Genomic DNA, 16,513 nt, shown 5'->3' on the forward strand with positions numbered 1-16,513 from the left:
TAGTAAACATGTCGTGTCGTGCTGTGACGTGCCGACCCGTTTGGCCAGCTATGTGGATAACGAGTAATCAACCTGGATCCAAAGGAATTTCGCTTCGAGCGAGATTCCATAGCATTATCTCCTCGCGCACTTTGTTGATGAAAGCTTCTAGGTTCAGTAAGGATAATGTTCCTTTCACCCTCTTAGAGCATCTCTAACAGCCCCCGAACGCGCGGCCCGTTAAAAATCAGTTTGCAGTGCGTCGAGAGCCTGCTTTAGCGCGACGGGGAGCGTTGGCTCCAGCAGCCGCGGTAAATTTAGCACGCGCGCGTAGCTCCAGCAGGTGCGCTAAAATGCAGCGCGCGCTCGCACAATACATAAATAGATAGATTAAACAATACATAGATAAAAAGATACATCGCATAGATAGATAAATAACTATGGTGCAACTAGATAAAAACTACGGTGCAACTACTAGAACCTACTCCCAGTCATCTTCATCATCATCGTCCTCGGTGTCCGAGGTATCGAGCCAAATGTCATCCGAACGTTCATCGTCGGTCCCAAAGAATGACTTCCCACTGGCGTTGACGAGATCGCTCTGCGATATGGCCAGTGCCTTGCGCCGTCGCATGTCCGCTCGCTCCGCGCGGCGCCTTGCCGTCCTCTCCGCCCAGAAGCCGTTCTCGGGGCGACGTCCTCCAGGTGGCGCTGGCGCCACTCCGCCATGGCTTGCTCGTCCTCCTCGGCGATGAGGAGGCGGCGTTGTCGCCGACGGTGGTCCTCACGGTCTTGGTGTGTTATCAGACGAGACGGAGGGGTGATGGCATGTGCTTGCTCGCGCGTGTAGACGTCGTGTAAGTTCATCGACGCGAGGCCTCCCTAGGCGCCACGCCGCTGCTACGTACACGCGGGCGGCCTCGTGCGGGGTCTCGAACGTGCCGAGGCCGAGGCGGGTATAACGCCCAAGATGCGATCCTATCCTCAATTTGGCACAAGGGCCTCGTCAGGGATAGAAGCACATCTTGTCGTTTCGCAAGAATGGATATCGTTACAAGTACATGTACTGAAAAGAAGAGATATATATATAGAATTGGCTTACACTCGCCACAAACTACATTAGAGTCACAACAGTACAATACATAAACATCAGGAGTAAGAGGAGGGCCCGACTACGGACAAAAACAAACGAGAAAAGAAGAACGACGTCCATCCTTGCTATCCCAGGCTGCCGGCCTGGAACCCATCCTAGATCGATGAAGAAGATGAAGAAGCAACTCCAAATGAACAATCAACGCGCTCGCGTCAAGTAACCTTTACCTGTACCTGCAATTGGTGTTGTAGTAATCTGTGAGCCACAGGGGACTCAGCAATCTCATTTCCAAAGGTATCAAGACTAGCAAAGCTTAATGGGTGAGGTATGATTAAGTGGTGAGGTTGCAGCAGCGGCTAAGCATATATTTGGTGGCTACACTTACGAGTACAAGAAATAAGAGGGGGAAGATCTATGCATAGCGGACGTGACTACTGTTGATCAAATAAATGATCCTAAACACCTACCTACCTCAAACATAACCCCACCATGTCCTCGATCGGAGAAGGAACTCACGAAAGAGACCGTCACGGTTACGCACACAGTTGGCAAGTTTTAATTAAGTTAACTTCAAGTTGTCTAGAACCAGTGTTAAACAAAGTTTTCACGTTGCCACATAACCGTGGGCACGGCTTTCTGAAAGATTTAACCCTGCAGGGGTGCTCCAACTAGTCCATCACAAATTACCACAAGCCGCATAGAAATCCTCGATCACGAAGCTCGCGATCTAGTCGGACTCCTTAGTGGGAAACCTGAACTCTGAGATTACCCAAAGCATCACCGGAATCCCGATGCACAAGACATTCGTCAAAGGTAAAACTAATCCAGCAAGGCTGCCCGACGTGTCGACGATCCCGATAGGAACCGTGTATCTCGTTCTCAGGACACGACGGATAAGCGAAGCGTACGGTGGCCTGATAGACATCACCCGAGTTGCCCCGGGTTGACCCCGCACAGTGCTCTGTTTTGGACCAGCACCATCAGCACCAGCCCTCCCTGTATTATGTAAAATTACTCCTCAGGTTCATGACGCCCTATGCTTTTCAGTATTAACAAAATTATTATGTTGGGCAAAATGTAGTACCAATGTTGGGCCTTGCCAGACCAGCTTTAATCTCAAACGAATTATCAAGGGGGTCCCCATAACAACCCCGATCGTGTTAGGAGCGCTCAATTATGGAACATAACACCGGTAGACGAAACTAAGGGGCAAAGGTGGCACAAAACACCAGGCTAGAAAGGCCGAGCCTTCCACCTTTTGCCAAGTATATAGGTGTATTAATTAAATAGCATTTAATAGGGTGATATAACAAGGAACCCATGTTATCACATGGAAGCAACTGCACCTGCAACTAGCAACGCTAACACATGGTAAATCAAGCGGTAACATAGTCAATCAGTGGTTTGCTAGGTTGTGAACAGGTTGAAGGTTTCATGGAAATGTTGGGAGGCTGATATTTAACAGGTGGTAGGCAACGATACATAACGATAGAAACGGTAAAACTAGCATGGCAATGATAGTAATGGTATCTGGGGAAATTGTAAGTGCATCTAGTGCCCCTTAGTGATTTTGGTGGTTTGAAGACTTATAGGTTAAGTATCTAATGTGTTTATAAGTGTACACAGGATCTATAAGTCATTGAGGAGTTTGAGATATTTGAAGAATATCGACCCCTAAAAATATATGTCTTCAGTTGAAGAAATTGGTCTGAAGCTGAAGAAATGAATCACGAGGAATCTACGATGAAATTGATATTCCTCATGAAGATATTGATATCGAGAAGATCGGTGGTTCCTGAAGAAAATCATTTTGAAGAAATTGAAGCGTGAAGGTTTACGCTTTCTGTTTTTACTTTCTTCGCATTTGATGAATAGGAACACCGTACTGTTAAAGGGGGTCAAAGTAACGCTATGGAATGAATTTCCTCATGATGCTCAACCCAAGCCAAATCCTACCAAAAGCCTCAAGTGAGGAATATGAGTGACATGAGGACTCTCACAGTTGAGGGTCCCGACCGTTTCGATAGCCACGCCAAGTCACTGGTCTTATCCACTCCAACGGTCATATTATTTAAGGGCATTAGTGTCAAATCATGTTGGGATGCTCCCAGGCTATTAATAGCCGCCCCCCACAACCACTAGCTGGTTGGCTGCTCCGTTAGAAACTGACACTTGTCATAAGAGCAACCCAAATTCCTCAGAGCCTTCGAGAGTAAATTATCAGTGAGGAAATACACCCACCGAAACCACAAACCAAACCTAGTGATTGAGCATCACTGAAGAAGTTGTTCCTGTGTGGGACTGAAGCCTTTTACCTTTGAGGATTGTGCATCCTCCAGACGGTTAGGCGTCATGGTCTAGAGCAATCCAGCAGTCAATTGTGGATCGCCGGGTGACCGAGTTTGTGAGGGTTTGGAAGTCTGCCCTGAAGACTTACCACGAGTGTTGGGCGAGGACTGTGTGTCCTTAGCTCAAGGAGAATACGGTAGGGACTGTGTGTCCCGGGACTGGGTGTCCTTTGGTTTCAATACCAAGCCGCTCCAAACCAGATGTACAACTGTCACAGCAGTTGGAACTGGGTCATCAACAACAGTCTTCACCAAGAATCGGGTTCTAATTCCTCAACTCTTTACATTCTCTGTATTATGTGTTGATGACATTCACTGTGACTGTTTGAAGAATTTGCTGAAGACTTTCTCTGAATTTCCTCAACCCCAAATTCTTCACTTGAGTTAATCATCATCTGTATTCTGCGTGCCTGCTTACTGTGCAATCTGTTTTCATAATCTTCACTCTGTAATACTGCTGTTGTGAACGTTTGCACGATTGATCCTTAACTGTTTCCGTTGTAAGTTAGTCATCAGTGAGGAATTTCCTAAAAAGGAATTTCTTCAGTGATGAAATTCTAAAAATCTCCTATTCACCCCCCCCCCTCTAGTCGATATAACGCACTTTCAGAAATGGTCATCTTGCCTGAGATCCCGCTTGGAAGAAGAGCGACTCCGTGAAGCAGACGAACCGACATAGTCGAACAGGTCCTCACAATCTGACACGCTTGCGGAACTCTATCGAGACGAAGCAAACCGGAAACAAGGATCAACACACGATATTCACCACGACACATGCACGACAAGATGCAATCCACATATGATGCACGACCAAAAGAATATATGCAAGACATGGCATGGCATTTCACAACAAACAAACACTACACATTAAGTGAACTTCAATATGCAACGAGTTGCATATTGACGAAACTCCACATACGAATTATTTAGTTCTATCCCGATTAGGTACACGTCAATATTAAATGTGGTTAAACATGGCAAGAGGTGAAGCGTAATTAAACTATCTATCTAGGCATTTTAAATGAGGTCGGAAATGACATATAGCATCTCCGAGATGACCTCATGCGTTAATTTATATTTCTGTCCAGATCTGATCTAACACTTTTAAATATTTGTTAACCAGAAAAATAAATAGGTTCACGTGATTCTACGTGTCGTTACAAGCAATTTACACATAGAGAACATCTCCAACGGAGCTACGGTTCAAAAGATACGAACACCGCAAGATATGATGGCAAGAATGCAATATGTGTGCAACGACAATCACAAGCATTTCAAAACACATAACCACCAAGATAACATGAAACTACACGAGATTCTAAGCAAGTTTCATATAGGACACGATCAAAACGGAGCAACGGTTCAACAACTACGAGCTAAACAAGAAATCACTACAATCTGCCAAAATTAGCCACATAGCATTTTCAACACCCCACAACTACGAGCTACACAAATCCAAATTGCTCAAACAATGCATGAGACGAAAGAGGGCAAGAAGCACTACAACATACAACTAATAACATCTAGCATGGAAGCATGGAACACTAGGAAAAGAAGTCACAAAATGGCATCTCACACACTGTTTCAGACTTAGTGAAAACCACAGTTTATGAAAGTGTAGTTTTCAATCTGAAGGCATATTGACAGCAGAAAAATCATAAGCTACAAGACTCCAAATGGCATGAAAATTGACAGCATGGTAGAGAATCCTAAAGTCTACAACTAACTCCATTGCACCAACCTCAAAAGAGCTACAGATCACCAGATAAACTCATGCAAAGATAGCAACAAAATATAACAGATTTCAGACTTAGAAATATTTCAGCATCTCCAAAACAACACTATTTCCTAGCAAGTTAAGAACAAGCAAACCACACCTAAACATGGATTTTTATTGCAACCGAAATTATCAGGGGCTAGTCTACACATCCAAGGACATATCTCTAGTTGACAACTTACTCATATCATGCACGGATTAAATCCCACAAAAAAATAAACAAAAGGCAACATGGCAAAATATCACGCGAACTAACTTGCTCAAAAGCTAAAACTAAATACACAGTTAAATTCTATGGATTTTTCTACCCCGAAAACATATATAACATGTGGGGTTGCAAAATAAAAACAATGCCACACGTATATGCGGAAATATGTCCTAAACACGGTATAACAAACTAGCGTCGGAATCCTACATGCAAAAATACAAACCACTACTCTAAAATACATGGCAAAAGGGTTTCTAAAACATGAGCATTTTATCTACGGGGTTTGAGCAACCCGGACACGCACGAAAAATAAATATGGGACAAAAACATAATAGGACAGCACGCGTTTCTAGGCAAACAGCGGGTCAAACCACATCAAACATGCATGCAAGTTACAAATTACGAATCTACGCACAAAACTACACAAGTTACATATTTAAAACGTTCCGATCCGATGCACGGTTAAGAAACTACGGGCATTTGAACAAAACTCTATTCTCCTAAAATTACTAAATCGCCAGAGAAAAGGAAAAAAACACTTAGGCCGAATCTAGCTAATGGGCCGAAACAGGGGCACGCGCGAGATAAGTATATCTCGCACTGGGCGAGGAATAGGGAAAAAGGGCAACGCACCATAGCGGCTTCATGGGCCGCCCTGGAGAGGAGGCTGGGCCGGTCAGGGGGGCTGCAGACAGGGGTGAACTGGGCCGGGGGCGCGCCTGGCGCTGGGCGAGGCCCAACTGGGCCGTCGGGGCAGGCCTGGGGCGGCCAACGCGGGGCGAGGCCTCGTCCTCCCGTGCTCTCCGGGAGCACGAGGACCTGGCCATGGCGGCGGCGCTCCTTCTGCCAGTGGACGCGCGGCGCAGGGCCTCGGCGGGGAGATGGATCCGGTCGGACCTGATCGGCCAGCGCCGGATCTGGTCGTTTGGAGGCGACGGCGACCGGAGGGTGGTCGGGCAAGGGCTGGCGGCGAGCTCGCAGCAGAGGAAGGTCCTGGGGTGGTCGACGGGTGGAACCGGAAGCGCGGGCTGGCTGGCCACGGCGGGGCTGCGGCTAGGGGAGCTGGAGGCGGCGGGGACCGAGATCGAGAGGGCGGCGACGAGCACGGTGGAGCACGGGCACGGGGACGGGAGGCGGAGCTGGCGGCGACTGATCCGGGCCCAGATGGGCTCGGGCGGGCCTGGCTCGAGGTGGGAGGAGGAACAGGTTCAGGTGGCGGCTAGGGTTAGGAGGGGCACGAGAAATGAGGTAGAGAGGGAGAGAGGGGTTAGATTAGGCATGTGCGGCTATTTAAATAGTGAAGGGGGCTAGGTTTAGCAGAATTTCGTCCTGGATCCAACCGCGCGATCAGAATCGAACGGTTTCGCACGCGGGACGGGGTAAGTGGTCGTGTAGAGTAGGTTAGCCGGAGATGAGAGGGAAAACGGCACCCAACAACGTATTTTCAAACACATAAAACGTCCGACGATAGACCGAATATGGTGCCGCTACGGTCGACCGTTCGGGTACCAGACGGACTCCGATTGCGACGAAATTTGACAGGCGGCCTAGATACAACTAATTCCGACTGCACGCCAAGTTTCAACCCAATCAGACAAAGTTTTATACAAGCTTTTAAAACAGGGTTTAATCAATGCCGCGGGTGCGTGCGTGTGCGGTCGGGCTCAGAACGGACAACGACGAGAACCGGCAACTAACAACGGATGCAAGTTTTGAAAACTGGCGGCAACGGGATGCCGATGCAATGTTGATGATGCGAATGATGCGATGATGATGCGACAAATAAAATAAACACACGACGTAAACGGAATAGAAGGAGAATCTTCTGGAACGTCGGTCTCGGGTTGTCACAGCGGGCGTCGTCGGACCGGATCTCGGCGTCGTAGGCGCCGGAGGGACGCTCGCGGACGCCGCGGTAGCCCGAAGATCTACGGCGGCACAACGGCATGGTAGCTCGATGGGGGCGCGTCGATGGCGGGGCGGGGAAGGGGCGACAAAGCGGCAGAGCACGCGTAACAGTGTGGATGACGATGGGTAGCCTTGTGGCGAGCGCCGCAATTTATAGGCGCGCCGAAAGCGGTGTGCCAAATCTAGCATGCGGTCGCCCGCTTTCCCCACGCACGCGCAATCGTTTACAGCGCGCGTTAATTTTCCGTCTTTGTTGGAGCGCGTGTTTCCGTCCCGTGCATGCTAAAAGACCAATTTACCACGTGCGCATTGGCGCCGATGTTGGAGATGCTCCTAACATGCTGATAAGGTGTTTCCTCTTCACAACTCAGTGGATGCAGGCCAGCTCCGGTAAAAATGGCGGCCAACTCACCGCCATAAGTTGTACTGCATCTCTGCGTCTGATGTTAAAATTCAGAGGGTTTCTCCAACTAAGTGTACATCGGTACGTGGAGTCGATTAGGGCTCTGTTTGAAACCACTCAGATTATATAATTCAATTTTTATAATCTATTATGTCTTCAAACATGACAGATTATGATGTAGATTATAAAAACTAGATGGACAGTTTATTAAAAACTCATAATATACTCTACCCAGCTAAAGTCAGATTATGGATTGCTAATGATCCATTATCCTTGTAAAGTTGGAAATAATTACATTCCTACCACCGCCACCCTTCTTTAAAAAAAACAAAGTACAGATAGGTCATTATGCAATGAAAATTCTGGATTACAGTTTGTATAATCTGATCTCCAAACATGTCCACCTAGATTATTTTTATAAACTACATTATATAATCTATCTTCATAATTCAGATTATCGTAATTTGTTATGAAACCAAACAGGACCGGTTAGAGAGATGTGGTGCGAGCGAGTAGGTAGGATTGCTTGTTGCGCTGTGCCCCGAGTTATAACCTACTCCATATAAGCTGGTCTGTCCCATGTCAACCGTGAGCAAATGCTACGAATGGTGTCACTAGTTTGACCGGTAACTAAATCTCTGGACACCATACGCGAAACATGGCAACCAGATAATGAACCGGCCAACAATGTAGGTGAATTCCAGTTGAGCATGAAGATTTGGGCGACAACGCTTTGCATTAGTTGGTGGCATGGTGCTGACTATTTCTCACACATTGCTTGCATCTCGCTGTAACGTGCTTACTCTTGAGAAACTTGTTCCAAGTATCTTGTGTGGGCGTGACCGAGAGCTATTCAGGTACACTATAAGTAATGCAGGTGTGGGCTGAGAATTGGTTCAGAGACATACGCAGTTTAGCATGTTGAATTTTGCCCACCCCTGTCTCATGGCCCAAATGCCTCCAAGCTGCCTCCTGGGAAAAGGGTTATGGAGAAAGCACAGTAGCGCGACTGATCTTAATATGACCCCACAACGACGCTCAAATCATGACGGCGACCTGGATGTGGATGTGGATTGCTCGAAATGAAATGGAAACACATCCAGGCACTGTTTGGCGCTGCACACATTGTAAAGCACTAGAGCTTGAACTCTCTGAGAATAAAACCAGGAAAAGGAGACGACAGAGGTAGCTGTTTTTCTCACCCCATGTGATGGGATCCGTGCGGTCGATAGGACAGAACAACACGAGTAAACAAAGCAGCAAACCTGACACCAATAAATCATGAACATTTGCATTTACAACATGTCATCCCGAACATTTCTCATAGCAACTTTAGTTGACGCAAAGCGACAATTTTAATTGATAAAACATGACATTTTTATTTAAGTTTACTTTTTAGTTCAACCTCGCATCAACTAAAAGTTATCCATAAAAATATTTAGAGTGTCATGCTTAAAATTCGAATGTTTGGGATTTATTATTTCCTTCTTCTTTTAAGTATAGTCACGGAAGATGTAGCGAGCACAAAAAAGTCACGGAAGATGTATGGAAACTTTGGATGAGTGCTTGATCATTGTCTGTTTAAATATATTGTCCGCCTCCCTCATCAGTTTGGACTTTTTGTCTACGGCCGTGTTGAAATATATTGTCCACCTTCCTTATCAATTTAGACTTTTTGAGCAATTAGCTGGAGCATGAATTCAGTATTGATATCTGGGCTAAAAGACCTTGAGTTTAAGATCCTGCCAGCGCAGTATTAAAAATAAACGATTATGTGACCTACATCGAAGGACTACAATAGACTAGACGTGAGGAGGAGTGTTGAAATATATTGTCCGCCTTCCTCCATCAGTTCAAACTTTTGAAACAACTGGTTGTAGCATGAATTCAATAGGCCGTGCCCTATAGGGGTCTGGATTAGGCACCGCCGGTTGTAGATGCTTTGACATCCTTGTATACATGTGCATTTGTTTTTGGAAAAAAATCGAAATTAGAAAGTTTCAATTTAAAGGCCCCCATGAATCTCCGTCTCCAAAATGCACAACTCGACATCGAGTTCATATTCGAAACGAGTTTTCAATGGTATGATTCTGATAGCTTCTATCCCACATATTAACGATCATTCAATCTTATCAATGGTCAACATATACCTCAAAAATATACCTTGGGTCTTATTTATGGATAGAGGGTATACTCAAAATGAAGGACTTATAAATTTAATTATTGGTGCTAATGTATATCTATGGACGGAGGGATTAGCAAAGTGAATTATTCATCCTATAATGTATATTTTCAGTCTTATTGCTATCACACTAGCTTAACGATCCGCAAGTAAACATTTGTGGCCGAGAAAAGGGAGAAACACCCTACAAAAAAAGAACACGGCGAGAAATTAACGGTAAAAAGTACATAGTGAAATTATCTCCATAAGAGCATGCATTGTACTCCAACCAGAGTTACACCGTACAAGTTAGATACTTGTCAATTACAATGGCATCTACAATGGCGTTGAAAGCTTAATGAAGACATGAATGTGACTAGGCAAGGCCAAACTAACAAACTGCAGCAACAACATACCATTATTGGTCCGATGCTGGGATGTTGACGATACTCCAGGTGTAGCACTCGTGCAGTACCTCAGTCTCAGTTCTCAAAAGGATTATTTTGGATCTCACTTTCAGAAGTACCCAACGCCCTTCACTTCACCTATCTTGGGGCCATTGCCATCATTACCAAGAAACAGAAACCGACCTGTTTGTAAGAAACAACTTTATCATATTCTTCCATAATCTAAACACGGTCGCAAAGCTGAACATAATTTCAAAGGCCATGTTACTTTAATTTGTACGTTAAAATTTAGCATAAAAAAACTAGCACAGAAAATCAGTTTATCAATGTTACTACAAGGGACATGAGGACATCATTAATAAGACGATTGGCATACTACATAAACTTTGTCAAGAACCAAAATATTTCCTTAATAATAAAGCAGCGACTGCTTCTGTCGTCCGTTGTGGCGGTTTTGCAAAAAAGCCCCTGACGTTTTGTGTATTCAACCCGCACTCCCTTTTTAAGTGGAAAAACGAAAAACGGTTCGTTTAATTTGGTATATATAATGTTTCACCTCTATTTCAGCACAGTCATGGATCTAGCCCAGTGGCCGACGCACCGATGCCTTGCTGCAGCACACACTAGGAGGAGACCTGAGTTCGACTCCTCCACCGCCCAGTTTTTCCTATTGCTTCAAATTTTTTGTAAATTCAAATGCTTTTAAAACATTCATATCTTTCAAATCCCAACTCCAAATCTAACATGTTATATATGAAAATCGCTCAGAAAAAAGTGAAGATTTCAAATATGCTATTATTTTGCATCTTACTTTCTACAATAAAGCTTATTATGCAATATTAATTAATACCTTCTCTAGATTGGTTATTTTGGAAATGCCTATTACACATGTTTCTTGTCCCATTTAACTTGAGTAGATATAACAGTTTAATGCTCTCACAAAAGATATAGTTGACACTACAGCGGATGTTGATTCCTACTAGCTACCATATGCTAAAGGTTACAATATGTACATATATAGTCATCCTATTTTCCATCGTGTACAATAACCAATCAATATACGATGATGTATACTAAATTGTTGATACGAGGTTTGTGTAAACAAGTGAATTAATGTTGACCTTCATATTTATTTAAATCGTGCCCATAAAGATTTTTAAAAACACATTGAGTACACTAAAAAAATCATGCAATCATTACATTTTTATGTAACGCTATTTATCATGTTGTTTGTTGTCAAAGGATTTACAAAAATCGTCCAATATGTATAAGGAGGTGATTTTTTTTTTCCGTTGCAACGCACGAGCGCTGATGCCGACTATGGAACATTTGTATGGTTAGTTGTTCTTTATCTGAAAGTATTAAATGGTGGTTTGATGATTTTAGAGTGGACTAGATCAAGAGTTTTTCTGAATAAAATAATTGGGTTGACACATGAGTAAACAGTTGGAACCGTGCAGTGGTAACATAGGTGAGAGCCTAGCCCAATATTGTATGGAGAAGCACAAGCAGAGTCTAAGCTTGGCATGGAAAATCACAAACAACAGAGTTTTCTAATGCTACAATTAGTAAATCAAGAGATGAAGCCAGTACAGCTCCTAGCCCAGATGGCTTACCAAAATCTCTATTTATTAGCAAGGATTTGATGTTTTGGTTAACAGATTTTTTTTTTAAATCAGCTACTTTTTATGTTAAAATGGAGAAGAAAATGTGATCTAAAGTGAAAATGTAGAAGATGCAGATACAAACTCTGTATGGCTCAAGTAGTACTACTCTGCTTGTGCAGTTGTGAATCAACCTGAAGATGCTACCAAACCCAGATAGTGGGAATGCAGATAACCTTTTGATTACAAGTGATTTAATTCATGGGGCTTCAAAAGTGTCTTTAGCACGTTTTTTCCTCACTACAGTACTGTATGTTGTCACATTAGAGGATCTCCAATAGATGATGTGGATGTATAAATAACTGCTTTTTTTACTTCTTCTAGGCATAAAGACCGCTGCTCCAACAGATGATGTAGATGTTTTTACATCAAGTCCTCCAAGTGATGTAAAATACAACACCTGGAGATCCAAATTTGCATCACCAGCCGCCTAGTGATGTAAAATGTCCAGCCGCACGCCAACCGCCCAACCGCCGAATCTGAAATTTCCAGCGTCCGCTGGCCGCCCACCCGCATCCGCCACCGGCGATTTGTGCCTGGAAACGCCGCCGCCGCCCATCTGTCCATTCGCGATCCCGTCGCCTATCCCCATAGCCAGCCACGCCGCCCTAGCCGACGACGACCCGCCGATTTGAGCCCGCCCCGCTAATGACCGCGCAGTCGATTCGGAGGTTCGCCAAAGCTCCGACAGCCGTAATGGTTGTAGCAGCTCACGGCCGCCTTCCGTGGTAGCGGCTGTGCCCACCGCCAGAGATAGTAGGGGCGGCCGCGCAACCAACACAACCCCCCGAGCTGCCCTTTTTTTGGTCGTTGCCGCGCCGCGCGGCCATCCAGAGGCCGTTGAAGCAACCGTCGCCCACCTCGGACGGCCTTTGTACCGCCTATCAACGTTGTGCCATGCCGCCGGCCGGTTTCTTCCACCTTGCATGCAACATGTTCGACAAAATCCCCAATTGTAAAAAATCGTGTAAACTAGGAGTTTTTTATCAGGCATGATGATGTAGTTTGATGATGTTTACCATATTGTAGATGAGCTCGTGCGAGTGCTCTTTCATGGACGATTCCTCGTCGGATGAGGAGTTTGATTTGACGGAAGAAGGGGACATTGCTATGCTCGTGACGATGCACAAGAGGAAGAAGCCGAAACACGACGGTTCCGTGTTTGGCCGTGAGTTCATCCAGAGAGAACGGGTTGAGGCGCATGAGAGGTTGAGGCGCAACTAGTTTGGTAGACCACCCATTTTACCAGAGATGTACTTCCGTCACCGGTTCGGGATGTTCAAGGATCTGTTCATCCACATTTCAATTCCGTGAAGCAACATGATCGATCTTTTCAGCAGAGAAGTAACTGTGCCGGTTTGCTTGGACATAGCACCGAGCAAAAGTTCACTGTCACTTTGCGCATGATGGCCTATGGTGTTCCGGCAGATTACATTGATGACAATTTGGCGATGGCAGGGAGCACTTCTATCTTTTATGTCAAACAATTTGTAAAGACTATGGTAGAAGTGTTTGGTCCACACTACTTGAGAGCACCCAATGCTCAAGACACTCGAAGGCTTTTCAAGATGAACAAAACCCGTGGGTTTTCAGGTATGCTTGGGTCCATCGATTGAATGAAGTGGAAGTGAATAATTATACTAAAGCATGGCATGGCCAGTTTAAGGGACGCTCGAAGGATGCCATCATCATTCTTGAGGCCGTCGCCGATCAAGAAACATTGATTTGGCATTCATACGACATAAATGTGCTCAACCAGTCACATCTTTTTGCCAAGTTAACAAATAGAGAAGCTCCACCGGTGAACTTCGAAGCAAATGGTCGCACATACAACTAAGGATACTACCTAGCGGATGGGATCTATCCAAGGTGGAGTACTTTTAAGAAAGAACTCTATTTTCACAATGCTCAAGCGGCAGCTAGGAAAGATGTTGAGAGGGCATTTGGAATTTTGCAATCCAAATTTGTTATGGTGCGAGGACCGTTTAGATTCTGAGATTAGAACAACCTTTGATACATCATGTTTGCTTCCCTGATCACGCATAACAGAGAATGAGCATGGGCAGGATGTGGTTACACCTTCTATGATGCTATGGGCATACGCGTTATCCTGATGAGAAAAGAGGAGCGAATCAGATGTTTCATGAAGGTGTACCATGAAATTAGAGACGCCGGTACACACGATGAACTTCAGAAATATTTGATGGAGAAGTACTGGAAGTGGCATGGCAAAAGAACCTCCTAGTTTCAGTCTTTGTTTGTTGTATTGTGCAAGAAAGTCTATTTTCATCCTTTGTTTGGTGTATTATTCAAAAACATTGTTGTATTTGCGCTGCATTTGATGTTGTAGATTTGATGAATTATGTAATAATTTGATATTGTGGACAGATAAAATTTTATGTTTTAATTCGGGATGTTTTTTATTTCAAACTGCGCAATTGTTGTGCGGCTAGAGTGTGGCTGAACTGCTACTGTACAGTGGCTGCATCACTGCCGCCGCGCGACTGTTAGCCGTTTTTACATCATCTGTTCGAGTAGGAGGTTTACATCTTATACGTCATCTGTTGGAGACTTGGAGTTGGCTCTTTTTTGAAGATGTAAAAGGCACTTTTTGGTGATGTAAATTATACAACACCCACTTTTACATCTTCAAATATACATCATCTATTGAAGATGCTCTTAACATAGGATGAGATGGCAAGTTTTTTAATTCAGAAGTTGGCAGCTAGCTGATATTCTGAATAACTGAACAATGGTTATTCAATATGCAACCCTTAAACGAAGTTTGTAAAAACGAACATTTAGGAAAATAACAAGATTACTACTGGTGGCATTTTTAGCCTATATTTAACAAGTCCCCCAAGTAAAATTTAAAAGCAAAGATTTGTCCTGTAACATATAAAAACTTGTGGTTTTAAGACAAGGCTGAAAACAAATAACAGAGGTATGAACAAAAAAGAAGCTGATTATGTCCTATCTAATAAATAAGCATACCATTTCCACGAACAGCTATTTCTCTTATGCGTCTAACGAGCCCAGTAATAGGATCAGAGAACACCTTTGTCTCCAGATTTCCTTCCAAATAGAGAACAGACCTGAAATGTTTCAATTGATGAACATTTAGAGGTATAACTGAAGGCAAGCAGAAACACAAAGGGAGCAGCATAAAACCCAAACTACACTGACCATATTGCCACATGACCAATATGCAAATTAAATTTTACAAACAACAGGACTCATATTCAGTTTCCAACTACAACTAAGATAACCAATCCACCAGAACTGAATAACAGTAGTCTGTAACTCCCACTCACTGAAACCTAATAAAAGGTAAACTGGTCCATACTCAATTATTCACCAACAGAATCAAGTACTCAGATTTCGCAATCTAGGTTCAGGACTAGGTGGAAGGATGAACATACGAATAGGATTTAAGAACATAATACTCCCTCCGTAACAAAATGTAAGACGTTTTTTATGCCCTATGCAAAACCAAAAAACGTCTTACATTTTGGTACAGAGGTAGTATTTCGCAAAGCTGATAAGCAAGCGGTTTGAGCGGCATGATCCGAGTTAGCAAAACTGAGAGCAAAGCGCTCAAACATCTCGCTACATCTCATTCATGTCAAAATTTCATAGCTTGGGAGGAGGCAAGGCGCTGACCCGGTTTTGACATGCTTCAGCGCGAGGCTACCCAGCCTGTCCGGGTAGATGCATACGCGGTGCCACTGCACGGAGCTGCGTTCGGCGTACTGGTGCGGCTCCTCGTTGTCCAACGGGCGTCGGTTGTTGCGGATGCCCCCGGTGCCCAGCGAGAACAGCACGACGGTCTTCCCACTCCGCAGCCGCTTCTGCACAGGCTCTTGCCCCACCTTTCCAACCATTATAGCCTTCGCGAATCCACCAAACAAAAAGCGCACATCACATTTCGGCTCTAGCCAAGCAAGCCCAAGCGGAGAAGAGAACCAAGGGTTCTATAAAACCTTGTAGATGCCGTGGTCGAGGCCATTCTCGAGGGGGCGGGTGGTGTGGGGAGCCCTCGGCTGGTCCCGGTACTGATTACCCTGATCGGCGGGTGGCGCAGGGTCGGGGTCGGGCTCGGCATCGGATCCCTCGGGGGAGTGTGAGAACGGAGGCGATGTGGTGGATAAGGGGCGGAGAGGAGAAGAGACGAAGCGGCGGGAGAGGAGGAGGAAGCGGCGGCCAAGGAGGGAGGAGGAGGTGGCGGCTGCCATGGATGCGCGTCGGCGAGAGGAAGAGGGGGGAGTTCGCCGCTAAACCCTGTGCAAAGCCCTAGCTTTGGTGGGTTGCGTTGGGGCTTAGGTGGACCGCTGGCTAGGAGCAGATCTTGCCAAACGGGCCATGCGGCCCCACAGCCCGCATGCCTGGCACAACATGGGTCTGGCCCGGCACGGGCTAATCGTACTCGGGCCCGGCATGAAGCACGCCTCGGTTCATGCATGGAGGCTGGGCACGCGGGCCGACACGGTACGGCTCGGTTACCCTTTTTATTTATATATATATATAAGATAAAAAAGCCTAATAGATTAAAATCAACCAAAAAA

General features: G+C 45.1%; 1 protein-coding gene across 1 annotated transcript; it reads right to left on the reverse strand.

The window, feature by feature from the left end:
• Positions 1–10,108: 10,108 nt before the first annotated feature.
• LOC123443961 (single-stranded DNA-binding protein, mitochondrial) lies at positions 10,109–16,254 on the reverse strand. The gene is made up of 4 exons (XM_045120540.1): positions 15,932–16,254; positions 15,612–15,838; positions 14,943–15,043; positions 10,109–10,467 (listed from the first exon to the last, which is right to left on the reverse strand). The coding sequence occupies exons 1-4, from the start codon at positions 16,181–16,183 to the stop codon at positions 10,394–10,396; spliced, it is 654 nt and encodes a 217-aa protein (XP_044976475.1). The 5' UTR covers positions 16,184–16,254; the 3' UTR covers positions 10,109–10,393.
• Positions 16,255–16,513: the final 259 nt, after the last annotated feature.

Source organism: Hordeum vulgare, chromosome 3H (assembly GCF_904849725.1).
Source record: "Hordeum vulgare subsp. vulgare chromosome 3H, MorexV3_pseudomolecules_assembly, whole genome shotgun sequence".
Taxonomy (NCBI): domain Eukaryota; kingdom Viridiplantae; phylum Streptophyta; class Magnoliopsida; order Poales; family Poaceae; genus Hordeum; species Hordeum vulgare.